This window comes from Cryptomeria japonica, chromosome 1 (genome assembly GCF_030272615.1).
Source record: "Cryptomeria japonica chromosome 1, Sugi_1.0, whole genome shotgun sequence".
Classification (NCBI taxonomy): Eukaryota; Viridiplantae; Streptophyta; class Pinopsida; order Cupressales; family Cupressaceae; genus Cryptomeria; species Cryptomeria japonica.
Window position 1 is genome coordinate 11,050,772 of NC_081405.1, and position 19,750 is coordinate 11,070,521.

The 19,750-nt window shown below is 36.5% G+C and overlaps 1 protein-coding gene across 1 annotated transcript; it reads left to right on the plus strand.

The window, feature by feature from the left end:
• Nucleotides 1–11,953: 11,953 nt before the first annotated feature.
• LOC131876462 (uncharacterized mitochondrial protein AtMg00810-like) lies at nt 11,954–13,387 on the plus strand. The gene is made up of 2 exons (XM_059221873.1): nt 11,954–12,131; nt 12,804–13,387. Exons 1-2 carry the CDS (start codon nt 11,954–11,956, stop codon nt 13,385–13,387), a joined length of 762 nt encoding a protein of 253 aa, XP_059077856.1.
• Nucleotides 13,388–19,750: the final 6,363 nt, after the last annotated feature.

Consider the following 19,750-nt stretch of genomic DNA (forward strand, 5'->3'; position numbering starts at 1 on the left):
ATGAGAATGTGTTCTTGTTTTGTCTTAGATTTGCCTAGCAGATCATCCACATAGTCCTCCATAATTTTGTGTAAGAGGTCATGAAAAATTGTTGTCATTGCACGTTGATATGTAGCTCCAGCATTTTTGAGACCAAAAGGCATGACCCGATAACAGAAAGTACCCCATGGTGTTGTGAATGCAGTTTTATGCTGATCCTCATCTGCTATCTTGATTTGGTTGTATCTAGAAAACCCATCCATTAGCGATAACATTTCATGTCCTGCTGTAAGGTCTACAATCATGTCTATATTGGGGAGCGGGAAATCATCTTTAGGACAAGCTAGATTTAGATCTCGAAAATGTGTGCAGATGCAGATGCCCCCAACAGGTTTACCAACAGGTACAATGTTGGAGATCCATTCAACATAATCTATTGTTTTGATAAATTCTGCGTCTAACAACTTTTGAAGTTCTGCCTTGATTAGGAGTGCAATATGTGGGTGCATTTTGCGCAATTTTTTTTTTACAGGTTTTGCATTTGGGCGGATGACAAGATTGTGAACGACCAAGGTAGGGTCCAACCCTGGCATATCGGAATAGGACCATGCAAAATTGATTTTTACCTCTGTAAGGAAGTTGATGAAGTCTTGTTTCTCGATTTCTGTAAGGGATTTGGCAATGAGCACATTTTTCGGAATGACTTCGGTGCCCATGTTGATGCTGTTTGTTTCTTCTATCAACAAATTTGATTTGTCATGTGGAAGGTAACCAATGGTAGGGAGGTCAAATCCCTCATCGTCAAGTGCCTTTTCCAGGTTTTCACTTTCAGATACGCCCTTTGTTTTTATTTCTTGTTCATCCAAAGGCGCCTCAGGGAGGTTTTCACTTAAGGAATCATATCTTTTTCTTTTATTATCTTTTTTGTGGCTAAGGGCATTAACTTGACTACCAAAGTATCGGTTTTTTGTGTAGTTGAATACCCTTGATTATGCTACAATCTTCCATATTTTGCGTTGTTAGGAGAGCAATGAGAGCATTATCGTCGACGCAGATATCTAAAGTGGGTTTGTCTCATTGGCCCTAGTCAATGAGTTCAGGATGGACAAGATGTACCTCATGTGAAGTGGGAGGGGTTACGGGGGTGATGATATTGATGTAAGCGTCCAAGAAGATATCTTTTTCATATTCATAAGACATTTCGTGGAATTCCTCTTCGTCAGAGCTTTCAATATCTGAAGAAGGACTAGAAGGGGCACCAACGATAGTAATCTTAGGCATCGGGGTGTACCCCAAGCCTCTATTGTATTTGTAGGAGATAGGATTTATGGGTGTTTTTCTTCCTTTCTCCTCTGGTCCCAAGCCGTGTTCTTTGTAACCCATTTTTTCAACTATGGCAGATGCTTTTGGGTACATTTCTTTGGATATTCTTGTTGGATCTTCATCTTCTTCTCGATATAGCCATGAAGAGATATCTGCTTCGAGGCTATCATTAACAAGTGGGCCCCATTGCTGGAAGGTGGTGTTTTGGCATTGCATGACTGGTTTTGGGTCCTTTTTTTTTTATCTCTTTTGGTTTTCCAAATGACTTAGGAGAGAGAGGGAGGTTGCCTATTAATAAGACGTCCTCCAATTTGTATTCTCCACAACCATTGTCTAAGATCTTGATTTGATTATCTGGTTGGGATGATGTGGAGGCAACATTTGATGTGTTAGATGAAGGCATTGGCGAGGGTCTATTTAGTGGGCAATGATACAGATGCTTCCCCTCTAATAGTTTGCAATATTGAAAAGGTTGGGGATCACCTTTGATAGTGATCTCTCTTTTGTTATAGGGGAATTTGATGCATTGGTGATAGGTGAAGGGTACGGTCTGCAAGTAATGAATCCATGGCCTCCCGAAGAGAATGTTGTAGGGGAGATCAAGATCTAGCACTTGGCAAGGGGTTTCAATTGTAATGGGGCCCACTTAAAGAAGTAAGGTGACCATGCCCTTTGAAATTCTTTCTGCATCATCATATGCCTTTATTGTGATCCTTCTTGATGTTTCTATCAAACCCTCAGAAAGTCCCAATTGTTTTATTAATTTGTATGTACACAGATTAAGCCCGGATCCACCGTCTATTAGGATACATTTGACTTTGTGCTTGTGGATAAGAGCTTCGATGGGCAAAGGTTTGTTATGGTCTTCATCTGCGGGAGCATCTTCGGAGTTAAATACAATGTGTTGCTGGGCAACAAGGTTTCTAATGAGGGCTTGGAATTGGGTGGCGTTGATGTTATCTAGAACGCGTGATTGGAGAAGAGTTTGTTCCAAAATTTCTTTATGGACCAGGGAGGTCTTGAGAAGTTCCAAAATGGAGATCTACATGGGTGTCTTCCCAAATTGATCAAGGAGGTTATATTGGCGGGTGGAAGACATGGGTGGGGGGTTTGGTGGGGGAGGAACTCCTTGGATGGTGACTCTTCCTCAGTGTTTAGTTGCATTGCAGTCATTCTGGAAATGGGAGGTGGAAGGCGTGGCGCCTTGAATGACTTTTCTAGCCGGATTTGATCTGCTTTGAGAAGAAGGAGGATTAACTCCCTGGATGGTTATGACATTGACATTATTGTCTGCAAGTTCAATGCAACCTACCAAAAAATCAAAACTGGTTATGTGATTAGTGTAGTCATAACCCATTGCGTTAGATGATGAGCCTTTTCCTTTATCATGATTTGGGAAGGGTTCTTGGTACATTTTGAGTTTGTCATTGTTATTACTAGGTTTTGCATTTTCTACTTCAATCTCACCTGTATCAATGAGATCTTGTATGTAGATCTTCAGTTTCATACACTTTCATGTATCGTGTCCCTTGATACGATGGTATTCACAATACTCATTTTCATTATACCATCTTGGTTTAGGTTGATTGGGGTCAAATGAGCGAGTAATTGGAAAAACCACTACACCTGCTTGGACAAGTTTTTGAAACACCACTTCAATAGGCTCAGCTAGAGGAGTGAAATCTCTTGGAGTCCTGTTATTCGATTGGGGTGGTCGTCCCTGGATTGAGACATTGTTGTGAGGTTTTTGGGATTGATTTTGGTTGTTGAATTGATGATTATTGGTGGTGGATTTTGGGGGAGCGGCCACGGTTTGGACCCGCTTTGCATCAGTTATACCATCATTGACCACATTTTTGTTTTTGGACTAGAATTTTGACTTGTCGTTATAATAAGAGGAAGAACTTTGTGTTGATTTTTGGTAATGTTTCAAGGTTCCTTCCTCCAACAAGACACGTTCGAGGGAAAGGCCCTTATCTATCAATTTTTGGAAGGATTTGATACATTGAGATATTAAAGGTCTTGAAAGTTCAGGCACCAAGTTCTTTTGGAATAGTTCAATTTGATGTTGTTTTGGCATGTCCCACTGGAATTTCTTGATAAGATGTTGCCATCTTTGTAGGAAATTGGCAAAGGTTTCTTCGGGCCTTTGTTTTGTATTACATAGATTCATCATAGAAACATCATTACCCATGTTGTATGCATAGTGGGCCACAAATTTTTCTGCCAAGTCTGGAAAAGAGACAATGGAACCTCGTGGTAAAGATGAGAACCATGCCAAGGCATCTCCCGTGAGACTCTTGGGAAAGAGTCTGTGAAGATAAAGGTCACTATAGGAGACTTCCTGGCATAAGATGTGGAATTCTCGAACATGATCGCGGGGGTCTCCTATGCCTTCATACTTGGTGAATTTAGGAATCTCAAATCCCGGGGGATATGGTGCAACTGATATAGACGGATCATAAGGACAAGGGTAAAACTCTTCAAACGAGTAAGTTTTCCTTTTATTAGTCCTTTGTTTCATGTCCTTGATGATATTCTTCATGTCTTGAATTTCTTTGATGAGGTCTTGTTGTGGACTTTGATATTGATGAATTGTACTTGCCCCAAGAATTGGATGAACCAAAGAAAGTGCACCACCACCAATATATTAATATGATGAGGAGGTGGGAATGTGGGATGTGATGACCGATGTTGCTGGGGTTTGAGGGACAGTTGATTGCGGTCCGCCAACTATTGTGATGGGATTGAATACGGCCCGAATAAAATTTGCGACATTGTTGGGAGGAAGGGAAGTTTGTGGAATAAAAATTTGTGGTTGAATAGAAGGAGGTGGTATAGAAGTTTGTTGGAGAATGGATGAGATCGGATTTGATAGTGGTATGGATGGTAAGGAGGAAGAAGGTGGGATGGAGACCACTGTGGGAGGTACCGCGGGTGGCATTGATTGAACTTGGATGATTGATGGGGTTGCAATTGATTGAGTTTGAATAGTAGGTGCAACACTTTGTGTGGGAGCGAGGTCTCCTTGTGGTTGTTGGGTGAGAGCGGATCTATTAAATTCAGGCGGAAGTTGAGCTCTATGTTCAATGAGAGTTTTCAAAAGTGCAGTAGGATTGTGTTTAATAAACTTTTCCATCATCTCTTGGTTATAAGAATCCACTAGGAAAGTTTGCACTTCCGGACAAAGTTCATCTTGGTTAACCATGTCAAGATTTTGACTTTGATCTTGATCGCTAGGTTGCCCACTTTGTGTATGATCTTGCATGGGATCTTCATATAGGACATCAATGTCTGGCATGCCATATTGTTGTTCAACCATCTTTTTCTTTTGGGATCGAGTTGCGACCATACACGATATTTGCGATGAAAGGATTTAAGAAATTTGAGGATGAAATGATTTAAGAAATTTGAGGATGATTGATGAAGAAGGTATGGTAGTGATGGTTTAGAAGAAACTTGATAACTACGTTGTCTTTGACATGAATACGATTTAATGGAGGATCGATTTGAATGGCAAGTTGTATGAAGGGATATGACCACCTTGATTTGGATGATAATAGGTGTTTCAAAGGAAAAACTTGAATGTTGACGTAGAGGATAAACTCTTAGCTTCTCTCTTAGGTTTATGAAAAATGGGACGGACAAAGTTTTGACGCAATTTTAGACTTTGTGTGGGTAATGACTTGGACAATTGTTTGTGTCTTGACAAATGTTTTTTTCAAAGTGTTTGAGGATAGTGATGTGTTTTTAGTCTACTCTTGGCAAGTATGTATCAAACAAAGCAAACACAATGATCAAATGCATATTATATCAAAGACACTCATGCTCATATACAACATTCTTAAGGCTGGCAAGGACAATAGTCATTGAATCCCAATTGGTTTCCCATCTATGCTTACCCAGAGCGGACACTTAGATGCTTGACCCCACTGGCTCCCCTCCATGACACTCACTTCTCGGGGCAGCCAAGTATCAATTCCCATGAAAACTCCTCATGGCGAACTTTGTGTCTCTACTAAGGGCTGTAAGAATATGGGCCACTTCAGAGGTCCAACCTTCTGCACCAATGACTAGAAGGTTTTTGGCCACTATGAACAAGGTGTTTAGTAAGTCTTCCCGTTAGGAGCTACCCTTCAAAGTTGTGCAAGCACAATTGAAGCCTATAGCCCAATGAAGCACTAAGAACTTAGTAGTCACGCAAGCATGATTGAGATCTCTAGGATCCTACTAAGCACCCAATGTGAAAGTGAACTCTTATATAGCCCCAACCATTAACCCTTTCGTAGTCAACGACCTATTTATTATAGTGAGTTGGGAACCCTAGGTCTGGGTGTACTCACTTGGGTCATTCCCCTCTTACCTTCTCAAAGAGCAAGTTGGGAGGGCAGACCCGTTAGAGGTAAACACACAATCAAACAAGAAAAGGTTGGAGGGTCTGGATTTCTAATCATCTAGTAAGACGAGAGCATACTTTCCTACCTTTACGCTTTTCTTAAAGACACATAAGACAATTGTTCATTCCATTTTAATTAATATCTAGGTGCCTAATTTAAATAAATGCACAATATTTGATTGAATCAGCTAGGCACCATGCAAAACCACTTGATTAGTAGTTTGAAAAATGGAGTTTTCAAAAAGCGTCCCGCAAAACAACTTGATTAGTAGTTTGGAAAAATAGTCTTCAACAAGCGTCCTGCAAAACAATTTGATTAGTTTGGAAAAATAGAGTCTTCAACAAGCGTCCTGCAAAAAACAATAAAATGACAAAAATATTAATTTTTTTTATTTTTTGGGAATAAATAGAAAAAAATGAATAAAAACTTTTTTACAAATGACAAATGTGGATTTGAAGAAACCTTTGATGGGTAAATGGGGTTTGACTAGGTTTTTGCCACTTTCCAAGGGATAGGCAAGCGAAAAATGGGGATTTTGGAGGAGAGATGAAGGAATGAGAAAATTTGTCCAAGAGGGACAAAGAAGCAAAAGTTGGAGATGGATAATATGAGAAAAATTTGGAGGTGATTGGATAAAAGGGGAAAGAGTTATGACAAAACCCTAAAAATAGAGAAATATGAGATTTTGGGCTTCAAAAAGTGGATTTTTGGGATAAGGCCTCCAAGGAAGGAAATGTGGAAAATGACAATGTGGAGAATTTGGTGAATTTTGGAGGAAAATGGAGTCGAGATAAAGAAGATATGGCGAAAAAATAGAAAAATATTTACTCACCTTAGATTTAACAGAGTAGACATAAACGTTAGATTTAACAGAGCAGAAACCTTAAATTTAACAGAATAAAAAAATGTCAAAGTTCTGGATTTCTGATTGTCTAGATAGACAAGAGCATAATCTCCTACTTTCACACTTTCCTACGGTCAGATAGATTATATTTAAACAGAGCAGATAACAGAAAATGAAAAAAAAAAAATGCAGACTACAGTTAGCACCTAAAATTTTTAGACAGATTAATAGAGCAGACAGTAGCACTAAATAGATAGAAAAGTGTTAAAGGTCCAGATTTCTGATTGTCTAGATAGACAAGAGCATACTCTCCTATTTTCACACTTTGCTGTGGTTAGAGCATGCAGTCGCGCTAAACAGAATAGAAAAGTGAAAGGTCTGGATTTCTGATTGTCTATATAGACAAGAGCATACTCTCCTACTTTCACACAGATTATAATTAAACAGAGCAGATAACAGAGCAAATAACAGATCGGATAACAGGAATTCAAATTCCCACAAAAACGCTTGCGCTAATCGCAGAGCTATTGTGCTGAAACAAAAACAGAAACAGAAAAAGAACAGAAACGAAAACGAAACAAAAATAGAAAAGAAGCTGTTGCGCAAAAATACAGAGCCACTATTCTGGAACCTGCAAAAAGTATTTTTTTTCTACAGTCGCGCTATTCTGGAACCTACATCTCACAACTCACAAAAACCTAAAAAAAAATATTAGTTCCTAGGGACGTGGGTCCCACCGGGCGTGCCAAAATGAAGAGGGGAAAACAAATTTGAAGGTCAAATGATCAAAACATAACGAAATAAACATCCAGAATGCTCAAATATCATTAAAAGACCATTTCACCTTGCTATTTTACCTTCTTCGAATTGAGCTTGATGAAGTGAAGGCGCCCCTTGATAATGCTCCACTTGATGTGCTCCTTTGATTGTTGGATGTGGATGGCTCTCCAATGTTGTGCACAAATGGAATGGATTTGAAAAATGATAAGAATGAGATAATCAAGTTGCCAAGATGATATCCTGGGCTCAAAAGGGCAACATAAACTTACTGGATTTCAAGATGTGTAGAATGAAGGGATGAAACCCTATTTTATAGGAAGAGGAGAGGAAAGCGGATGGCTAGGATGAATTCAAGATGAAGGGCTAAGATTTACTTGTGAGATCACACAAGCTCCAAGAGAGGGTGTGGAGACCAAGAAATATGCCTTAAAGGCATTTCGTATCTCCACACTCCACAAGGTGCATTAGAGGAATTAAAAATTCTCCAAAAAAGGATATTATGGGGATTGGAGGAATAAAAAAGAATTAAAAATTCCTTGGGAGAGGGAATGCCTGGAGGAATGTGAGATTTTGAAAATCTTACATTCACCTAGGAAAAGAGTATTTAAAAGCAAGGAGTTGACTTTGTGGCTAATCATGATGATTAACTATTAACGACTCATTAGGAGGGGGATTAGAGGAAATGTTAGGTGGGATTGATATTTGTAGGAGAATATGACTAGGAGAGAGAATGAGTGGAGGGAATAAAAAATTAGAAGAATAATGTTAAGTGAGTTTATGGAGTTTCTAGAAGAATGAATTAAGAAGATGATTTGTAGGAATCATGTAGGTTAACTAATTAATTGAAATTAATTAGCTAAGAGGAAGATTTGTGAGGATTTGATTTTTTTTAGAAGAATAAAGAAAGGGATTGATTTATAAATCAATCATATGCTATAGTGACAATATTAATTATATTTAATTAATATTGAGAGGAATTTGAATTAACATAATTAATTAATTATGCGAGGAATTAAAAATAATTGAAATAATTATTTTTAAGTGTCTACAATTGTAAAGGTGGAAAATTAGATTTATGTGAAGTGAGTTGGTGCTCACGAATTCTGAAGTGGGAGTTGGTGCTTCCAGTGGGTTGGTGCTCACAAAACAAAAAATTGGGGAGTTGGTGCTTCCAGTGGGTTGGTACTCACAAAACAAAAATTAGGGCGCTGGTGCTTCCAGTGGGTTGGTGCTCACAAACAATTGTAAAAGAAGAATTATATATATATATATATATAACATCATTTTAGTGGCTTTCTCCCACATTGGGTTTCCACTTAAAATTATTGTATTCATGTGCATAACTATTTTCCAGTGATTGATTCTATCATATAAAATATTGAATGGGCAAAAAGTTTCATTATACTGATTCACCCCCCCTCTTAGTATAATTGTGTTCTCTTCAATTGGTATCAGAGTTGGTTCCTTTAGAGATAGCCTTACAGCTTGAAGGTAGATCCAAAAAAGAGCACAATGGTGAATAACTATGCAGTTAGAAATCCAATCTTCGATGGGACAAATTATGCATTTTGGAGTATTAAAATGAAAGCCTATCTAAACGCACTTGGTTATGATGTTTGGTAGTCTGTGGTGGATGGGTACACACCTCCATCAACTCCTTCGACCGATATGGTAGGAATGAGGAAAAGTGAGAATAATGCTAAAGCAGAACATGCCCTTCTATGCAGTCTGGCAGATTCCGAATTTACAAAGGTTATGCATTGCAAATCAGCCAAAGAGATATGGAACAAATTAAAAGGTATCTATGAAGGGGATGAAAAAGTAAGAGAAGCCAAGCTTCAATCACTTAGAATGAAATATGAAAGTCTTAAAATGAAGGAAGATGAAGACATTGCTGCCTACTTCTTGCGTGTGGATGAAATTGTGAACGCAATCACAACATTGGGAGAAGAAGTTGAAGACACACTCCTTGTTCGGAAACTGCTAAGAACTTTGACAATGAAATTTGATCCTAAGGTATCAGCCATAGAAGAAATGAAGGATTTGAAAACATTGACAAAAGATGAATTGTTTGGAATTCTCACAGCCTATAAAATGAGAACATAAGACAAACCGTCTCAAAAGGAAGCAACTTTCAAAATATCAAAGAAAGGCAAAAACAAAAACCGTGCACCAAAGGAGAGCTCAAGCAGTGAATCAGATGAGGCTAAAGCTTATTTCATGAGGAAATTCAAAAAGGGCAAAGGCAAATATAAAGGCAAATTTCCATTTAAATGTTTCAATTGTGGTAAAGTAGGGCACTATGCTTCAAAGTGTCCTCAAAATGAAGGCGATAGTAGTGAAGAGGAAAAGAAGAACTATCCAAAGAAAAAAGGAAAAAAATACTTCAAGAAGAACTACTCAAAGTATAAGAAAAGCTTCTACTCTAAACAAAGCTCTAATTCATCAGAAGAAAGCTCTGAAGATATGTCTAGTAGTGATGGAGAAGAAATTCTTTTCATGGCAATGAAAGTTGAGGATGATGAAGATGAAAAAGAAGAAGAAAAAGAGGCTACGAGTGATGAAGAAGATGTAGATCTAGAAGAAGAGTTACATTATGCTTATGAACCAAATGAAAAGCTAAAAGGAAGGGTTTCAAAATACAAGACAAAATTACAGGAGTCAAGCAAGCTCCTTGAAGACCTAAAAAATACAGTTAGAGAAAGCAAATAAGAATGAGGAAGAGATAAAATATCAGCTTAAAAGTAAAGAGGAAGGATGTAGTAAATTAGAATCAGAAATCGTCTCCTTAAAACAAGACTTGGAGAAACTTTAGAAATTTGAAGACAGTACCAAGAAAATGGATAAACTTCTCAAAACACAAAGACCTACTTTCATTAAATCAGGTCTATGACGTAAAGAAGATAAAAAAACCAAGGCTACTAGTTCAAAAACCTTGGGTGAGTCGTGGAAGATAGTAGAAAATAAAAGAAGGAAGAATTATACTCATAAATCTCATCCTCCCACTAATGTGTTGAAAACATCCCACCTAAAGAAACCACATGCAACTAATAATTATTATTCATTCAAGGGACATTGCTTTTCATGTTATAAGTTTGGTCACAAAGCAATACATTGTAGGAGTCAAACGAGAAATATTTCTAATTTTACTCCAAAGAACCACAATTCATTTTCTCCTCTAATGAATTATGATGTAATATGCTATAAGTGTCACAACTTTGGACACATAGCTAGATTTTGCAGAACTATCTTTCCTAGTTTACCAAGAAAGGAAGATGTACCCATGAAAAGGGAGGAAACGTCTAGAATGACTTGGAAGAAAAAACAAGAAGAAGATAAAGAATCCCTATTTGTTCAAATAGCTCTTCATGCAAAGAACAAGAAGGATAGGTGGTATGTAGACAGTGGATGTTCAAGGCATATGACAGGGGACAAAAACAAGTTCATCTCCTTTGAACCAGCAAATGAAGGAACAGTAAGATTTGGTGATAACACAAAAAGAGAAATAAAAGGTAAAGGAACACTTAGCCTAGATTATGGAAAGACTAAAATTGAAAATGTGCTATATGTGAAAGGATTAAAAGAAAATCTGTTAAGTGTTAGTCAACTTTGTGACCAAGGACATAGTGTAACATTCTTGTCTAAGGGATGTGAGATTAAAAAGGATGGAAGAATTATTGCAAATGCTCATAGAATGACAAACAACTTGTATATTCTAAATGAAATAAATGAAGAAACATGAACTTTTGTTTAGGAAGATGAAAATTGGCTATGACACGAGACTAGGTCACCTTAACTTTGACAATCTTGTCAAATTCAGCAAAAAGGAAGCAGTAAGGGATATGCCTAGGATTACAAAACCATCCAATGTCAATTTGGAAAAGAAACTCGAGTGAGCTTTAAGTCCAAAGAATACTCTTCATCAAAACCTCTAGAGCTTATACATACAGATTTATGTGGACCAACCAAAAGAAAAAGTTTGCAAGGTGAAAGATATTTTATGCTACTTATAGATGATTATTCCAGGATGACTTGGGTTGCCTTTCTAAAAGAAAAATTTGAGGCTCTTGCAAAGTTTAAAGCTTTCAAAGAGTTAGTTGAAAATGAGATGGATGCCAAAATCAAGTGTCTTAGATCAGACCGAGGAGGAGAATTCACTTCAAATGAGTTTGAAGATTTCAGTACAGAACATGGAATAAGAAGACAACTTTCAGCAGCAAGAACTTCACAACAAAATGGAGTTGTTGAAAGAAAGAATAGGACAGTTCAGGAAATGGCAAGGGCTATGCTAAATGAATCAAAGATTGCTGACACTTTTTGGAAAGAAGCTATTCACACAGCTGTGTACATATTGAACATGGCACAAATAAGGGTAAATAATGACAAGACACCATATGAACTTTGGAAAGGAAGGACTGCAACTGTTGATTATTTCATGATCTTTGGTAGCACTTGATACATTAGAAGAGATGAAGAGGACTTGGAAAAATTTGATGCTAGGTCAGATGAGGGAATCTTTCTTGGATATTCCACTAGAAGCAAAGCTTATAAATGCTACAATAAAAGACTTCACAAGATAGTTGAAAGTGCTAATGTGAAGATAGATGAAAGAAGACAATTTGAGAAAGCCATGGAAGATCATCCTAAGGAGCAAGGTGAGGAGGAAGAATTAAAAGAAGAAAGTGAAAATGAGGAACAAGACAATTTTGAAACTCCATCAAAAACACCATCAAAGTCACCTTTAAAAACTTCATCAAAAACTCCATCAAAATTTGTTCAGAAAAATCATCCAGAAGGCTTGGTTATTGGTGAGTTGGATACAAACATTCAGACAAGGAGAAGATTGGCTACCACCATAGAACATGCTCATTTCTGCCTACTTTCAAAGATAGAACCCAAGAATTTTAATGAAGCTAGTGAAGACAAGTATTGGGTAAAAGCTATGAATGAGGAGTTGGACCAAATTGAAAGAAATCACACATGGGAGCTTGTTCCAAGACCCTCAAACAAAAATGTCATTGGAACCAAGTGGGTTTATCGCAACAAAATGAATGAGGATGGTGAAATTACACGGAATAAGGCAAGGCTTGTATGTAAAGGTTATGCACAAGTGGAAGGAGTTGATTTTGAAGAAACCTTTGCCCTAGTTGCCAAGTTGGAAGCCATCAAAATGTTTCTAGCTCTTGCAAGTCATAAGGTTTTCAAAGTCTATCAAATGGACGTGAAATCAATCTTTCTCAATGGTGATTTAGAAGAGGAAGTGTATATTGAATAGCCCGAAGGATTTATTTTGTCAGAAGTGGAAGATTATGTATGCAGATTAAAAAAGGCACCCTATGGTCTCAAACAAGCCCCTAGAGCATGGTACTCCAGGTTAGACAACTACCTTCAAACACAAGGATTTAAAAGAGGAGCAACAGATAGTAATTTGTACTTCAGATGTGAAGGTAATCATTTGCTGATTGTAGTTGTTTATGTAGATGATATCATTTTTGGTGGTAGTAAGAATCAAATGTGTGAAGAATTTGCTTCTAACATGCAAAAAGAATTCGAGATGTCTATGCTTGGAGAAATTTCTTTCTTCCTAGGATTGCAGATTTCACAATCAGATAAAGGGATATTTCTCTCACAGACTAAGTATGTTAGGGAGATGTTGAAGGGATTCAGATTTGAGGATTGCCATCCTATAAGTACTCCTATGGTCACTGGTTGCAAACTCAGTAAAAATGATGAATCACCTGATGCGAATCAGACTCAATATAGATCCATGATTGGAAGTCTCTTATATGTAACAACTACCAGGCTAGATATAATGCAAGCTGTTGGTGTAGCAACATGGTATCAAGCAGCACCAAAGAAAACACATGTACAGGTAGTTAAAAGAATCTTCAAGTATTTGAAGGGTACAATGGATTTTGGATTGTGGTATCCAAAATGTGATGATTTCACTCTCAGAGCATACACAAATGTTGATTGGGCAGGTGACAAGGATGATAGCAAAAGCACTAGCGGAGGAGCCTTTTTGCTTGGCAACAACCTTGTATCTTGGTTGAGCAAAAAATAGGCTTCAATATCTCTATCTACTGTAGAGGTAGAGTACATTGCAACAACATCATGTTGTACGCAAGTATTGTGGATGAAACAAACCTTGCAAGATGTTAAGATTGAATATGATCATCCTATCTCTATCTATTGTGATAATACAAGTGCAATTAGTATGTCAAAGAATCCGGTGATGCGCTTCAGGACAAAACACATCCCTATCAAAATTCATTTCTTAAGAGAACAGGTTCTTGAGCAGCAAGTAAAGTTGGAATATGTTCCAACAAAGGAGCAGTTAGCAGATATCTTTACAAAGCCTCTTCCAAAAGATACTTTTGAATACCTAAGGGAGAAATTGGGAGTAATATCACTCTCATCCTCTCAGCAAGTGCTTCATATGAAGCATATATTAAAGAGGGGCAGGTTACAAACAACATAAAATCTCTTGCCATTGATGTTAAAGGGGGAGAAATTGGAGACAAGGGGAGTGTTGGATTGAGGGGGAGCAATCTAAATTGAAAGGTTGCCATCAATGACAAAGGGGGAGATTGATGAAAGTATTGTCATTGATGTCAAAAAAGGACGGGTCCAGAATATTAATAATACATTTCCAGAATATCTTATCATCAGCAATACATCCTTCAATGTCTAGAAAGCTTTAATACATTTCCAGAATATCTTATCATCAGCAAATATAAACAATGTACTATGGAGCGATAAAAAATGAGAAGAGTAGCGAATTAAAAGAAGGACACCATTAAGTGTGCAGCAACTATCATTAATTTGTTTATTATAAACAAATATCAATGCTATATTGGAACAATGATGAGCATGTCCAACACTGCCCAATACTATAGTGGCTCATATTAGATGTAGCGGTATATATTCCAGATATGTATTATGGGAAACAAAGTAATGTGGATATGCTTGATATGTTTCAAAGAGATGTTAAAAATACAAAGACTGTCAAAACAATATTTGGTTGGTTGCTAAATTAACAAAGGCATTCATTAATCAAAGCAAAGATTGATAAAGACAAAGATCACCGATTTATATGCTCAAGTCAAAAGATTTATTAAAAGAAAATTGAGAAGTGTTTGAAGTAAGGAATACAAATCTTATATTAGATGCAGCACGAATCTTATTAGATTCGGCGATAAGCAATGGAATATAGTTCGGGTGGAATATAGTTTGGGTGATTGGTCGTTTGATGAGAACATGGCAGAGATACAATTCAAAATATGGTCGACCATGCTTTGCGCCCAAACAAGTCAAAGTCAAGGGGTGATACAAGTCAGCATGACATAGGTTGCCACATTGGAAGGGAGTGAAAACATATTATCATTAGAGAAGTAGCGATTAATAAGAAGCCCCGATAACGTTGATAATAATGAAGTCGAAGGTTACTATTATTTCCATAAGATCATATAATTAAATAAGAATTGATTTATGAAGACGTCAATTTGAATAAAGAAAGTTATAATTAATAAATCGATTAATCTAAATAGCAGTTGTAACCAACATTTATGAATCAGTTTCTGAAAGGGTACATGAAGGGTCACGTAAGGGAATAATTAACAATTGTGTTCTTTTGAAGATAAGACTATATATTCAGTTGTGTTGTGTCTGAATAAAAAAGAGAGTATTTAGTTCTCAGAAGACTGGCAGATTAGATTGTGAGCTTAGTGTGGAACAAGAGACAGATGGAGTGTTTAGTGCTGTGAATATGTGTGGAGCAAAAGGAATAAAATAAAAGAATATATTGTATGTGTTACGTGGTGTGAGTGTAGAATGTATGTTGAATAAGTGGTGAGTGTAATAAAAAGAAAAATTCTGAGAAAAGAGTGTGGATATGATGTTGAAGAAATATTTCTAAATTCTGAGATATTAACTCTGAAAACAAAGAGTTCTCAGAAATGTGTGAAGATATAATGTTGTTGTAAAGATAAAGTTATTGCAGAGATAATGAAGGGAAAATCTGGGTGTATGAAAAGGAAGATTTTGTGAACAGAAGAATATGCTGTGAGAGAAAATTCATGTGGCATATGTGTGCCATTTTGTTGTGATTATTATATCAGTTTAGGGGTAGTATCGTTGTCATTCTATAGCAGATTTCGAAGTGAAGATTGTGGCCATTTTGGTGACAGATTTTTACCAGACTATAGCAGATTTGTTCAGACATATGAGAGAAATTTATGTAGACTTGTGAAGCAGATTCAAGCAGATATATGGAGCAGACTTAGAGCAGATTTGAGAGCAGATTTATAGAGTTTATAGGAGATAATTATGAGAAGATTTTCTATCATTATATGATTGTCTATAGCTAAGTTGATAAGGAAACATTATCAGATTTGTGGAGAAAAATAGTATCCATCATCCGTTGTTATAGCAACATTGTAAAGGTGGAAAATCAGATTTATGTGAAGTGAGTTGGTGCTCGCGAATTTTGAAGTGGGAGTTGGTGCTTCTAGTGGGTTGGTGCTCACAAAACAAAAATTAGGGGGTTGGTGCTTCTAGTGGGTTGGTGCTCACAAACAATTTTAAAAGACGAATTATATATATATATATATATATCATTTTAGTGGCTTTCTCCTGCATTGGGTTTCCACTCAAAATTATTGTGTTCATGTGCATAACTATTTTTCAGTGATTGATTCTATCATATAAAATATTGAATTGGCAAAAAGTTTCATTATACTGATTCACCCCCCCCCCCCCCCCCCCCCCCTTAGTATAACGGTGTGCTCTTCATATCATAGTTGTCCCTGTAGCAACTTTTTCTATAGCAACTAAGGTAGACTAAGTATTACGAGTACACAAATACAATGGTCCTACCTTTCAACCTTTAGCTACTACTTATGCACCTTTAGTGACCTTCCAAACATGTTTGTAAAGGTAACTATACAACCTTCACTGCTTAGTTGTCCTGTAGAAATTAAATTTCTTCTTAAATTAGGGACAAGCCTTACCTCCTTCAACAACCAGTCATTTCCATTTTGCAACTTGATTTTTATCTTGCGTATTCCAACAATCTGACATGGCTCATCATGACCCAAGTATACCTGTCCAAAATCACCTTGAACATAATCTAGAAAATATTTTCTGTGGGGTGTGGCATGAAATGAAGCCCTTGAATATATTACCCAAGAATCATTAACATTATCTAAACATAGAATTAAGGCATCTTGTAAAGTATTACTTGCAATATTGGCTTCCTTACTATCATCTTTATTTCCATCTCCTTGTTTTTTTTTTCCAAGACCAACAATCTTTCTTTAAATATCTTGGATTTTCATAGTACCAACAATCCTTTCTTCCTCTCTATTGAAAGTGTCCTTTCTTTGACTTCCCTCGCGACTTCTCACATCCAAGGCCTTTTCCTCTTTCCTTTGATCTTCCCTTGTTCTCTACATTCAAAACAATACCCGATGATGTTGAAGTGTCACCTGTGCTTTTTTGCCACATTTCCTCACTTAGTATAACACCAACAACATCATCAAATTTTAAAGTGTTTGTACTAGAGACAAAGTTACTTACAACCATAACCAAGCTATTCCAACTTTCTATCAAAGAACATAGAATTAAGAGAGCCCTAACCTCTTCATCAAAGTTAACTTTTACAGAAGTTAATTGGTTGGTAATTTTATTAAATTCATTTAAATGATCTGCTATAGATCCTCTTTCATTCATTTTCATATTAAATAAACGCTTCATAAGAAATACCTTATTCAAAGCTGAGGGTTTCTCATACAATTTAGCTAGTGCTTGCATCAGGTCCGTAGTCATTGTTGCTTTTGATATATTGAATGCTATAGAATGCACAAGGCACAACCGAATGGTTCCTGTGCCTTTTTGTCCAGAATATCCTAATATTTATCTAACATCATGGTCGTTTTCTTTGTTTTTCCTTCCAGTGGTTGCCTCAGATCCTTTTGATACATGTAATCCCCCATCTACATTTTCCATAACTGATAATTTTGGCCGTTGAACTTCTCGACCTTGAATATGGTTTTTTTGATTGCTTCCACTCAAATCTGAAAGTCCCTGCCGATTTACGAAAATACATGACTCTGATACCAATCATCAGGGTTTAAGCAGATCCAAAGCAAATACAAATTAATAAAGATATGCAGATTTGAATACACGAAGATGAATAAAAACACAACACAAAATAACACAAAGATTTAAGATGGTTCACCCAAGATGGGCTACATCCACAGAACATAACTGTCTAATCTTTTCTTATTATCTAGTAAATTAGTACAACACCATTACAATGCCTTTTTCATTCCAGTCGCTTATAACATGCAATTTTTAGGGAAACACGCAAAGTTGGTTTAAAAAATTAACCCTAACCACCCTAAAAATACATTCTCGTAATCTTTTCCTCATACTCGTATTCTCATATATTTATACACGTATTCTTGTACTCTCATACACATACGAGAAAATTTCTTGTGTATACATTTCTTTGCTTTGGACTATCATGTTTTCATGATTTCACACACTTGATTATGAGTTGAAAAGGCTAGCTTAGAGCTTATCATATTGGATTAAGGAATTTCAACAAAATTGAAAAGCATTAAATTCAAGTGCACTTGTTCTAGACCCTCTAATTTACATTCTAAAAAGTTATCATAGTTTTCTTCATTTATCATATAATCATTTCTTTTTTTAGATCAACTTGCTCGACGTGTCTTCCACATATTGAAAATGGGCTTAAAATTGATCATTTTGGATTTGGACTTGAAATGAACAAGTGTCATTTACTCCCCAATATTTCCTTATGTATGCTCTCCTCTTGCATCCTAGTGGTGGACTTGAGTGCACTTGAAATAAGGGATCTTGCTTTTTTCCTTTTAGGGGGACTGCCTAGAGAAGTGATCACTCTACGGGATGACCTCAACTCCCGTGTTCCGATGGAATATAAATAACGAGAGGGAATTGAAGGACACACCTCTTCGAAGTAGAATCTTGTCATTTTGGGCTAATATTCTAATAACTTTATACCTTAGAGAGGTGAATTTGGAGAGTGGGTTACCCTCTCTTCCTAGATATTTGGCATTATTATCCTTCATTTCATAGATTTAGGCCTCAATGTGCCCTTGAGGTATATAAAGGACATCCCTAGTTGAGCTTGTAAAGCCTATGGTTGAACCTTTTAGCAACATTTCTTGTGTATCCAAGGATGGATACCCCACTTGAGTAGGCTTGTTGGTGTGTTTTATGGGCTTGAATGTTAGACCACCTTGCCCACTTGAAACCAAAAGGGGATACATCATCCAAAATGAAGCCATAGGATTTTTTATTTTTTATTTCTTTCTTGTGATTTTTCATTTTTAATCAAAAAACCAAAAAATTCATAGAAATTAAAAAAAAAACATAAAAAAAGCCATAAAAATAAAAAAACAAAGAAAATTAAAAAACAATCTAATTAGGTCTTATTTAGTTGAAACAAGGTCACAAAATATTTGAACATATTGATGGTATGATGAAAGAATAAGTATCCGGTAGATTACTGAGAGGGGGGGGGGGGTGTGAATCAGTAAATAGAAAAAATGATACAAACTTCCCAATCTCAATCACACAAAGTAAACTTATCAAATGAAATACCATTGTAAATACTCATAAGAAAATCCGATTGACTGTTACAACAACTTAACAGTAAACAACATTAAACTTGTAAACATCCAAATGCTTTATCATATGTCAACATATTCCATTTCTCAATGCTCCCGGTTATCATGCCTTATCAGAATAGTTAAGTAGTTAATCAAATAAACCATAAGATCATAACCACAAAAACATTCACCACATGACACAAGTATTTTTGACGTGGAAACCCAAATAGGTAAAAACCACAGTGAGATGGGACTCACAAGATAATATCTGAACTCTTCTAAAGTTCGCCCTATTAGGAGCCAAGCCTGTTAAAGCTTTTACAAAAGTCATGTTAAGAACTGATCTTGTTAGGAATCAACCAGTTAAGGGATTGACTACAAATGTCTTGTTAGAAGCAAATGCCCTGTAAGGAGTAACCTCAGTACAAGATTTGAAAATCCAATCTAATGGATCACCTTGTTAGAGGATTTAATAAGTAACCAAGCTTGTTAGAGCTTACTTGGTTAGGGGATTTCAATTCTGCTGTAATTGTTAGAAAACAATAGGAGTTTGCTTAATATGTCTGAATAGAACTACACTTGCTTGATCAGATCCTTTTAAGCTCCTATCTGCCTTTACTCAAACTGTAGACTCATTATCCAGTTTGGCAACCATACACTCAACTGATTTCTGCCAACTCTTGCCAACAATAAATAAAACAACTTCATCGACCTTAAATACAAATCAATTAGGTCGGTAATACAACAAAAACCTTAAATACAAA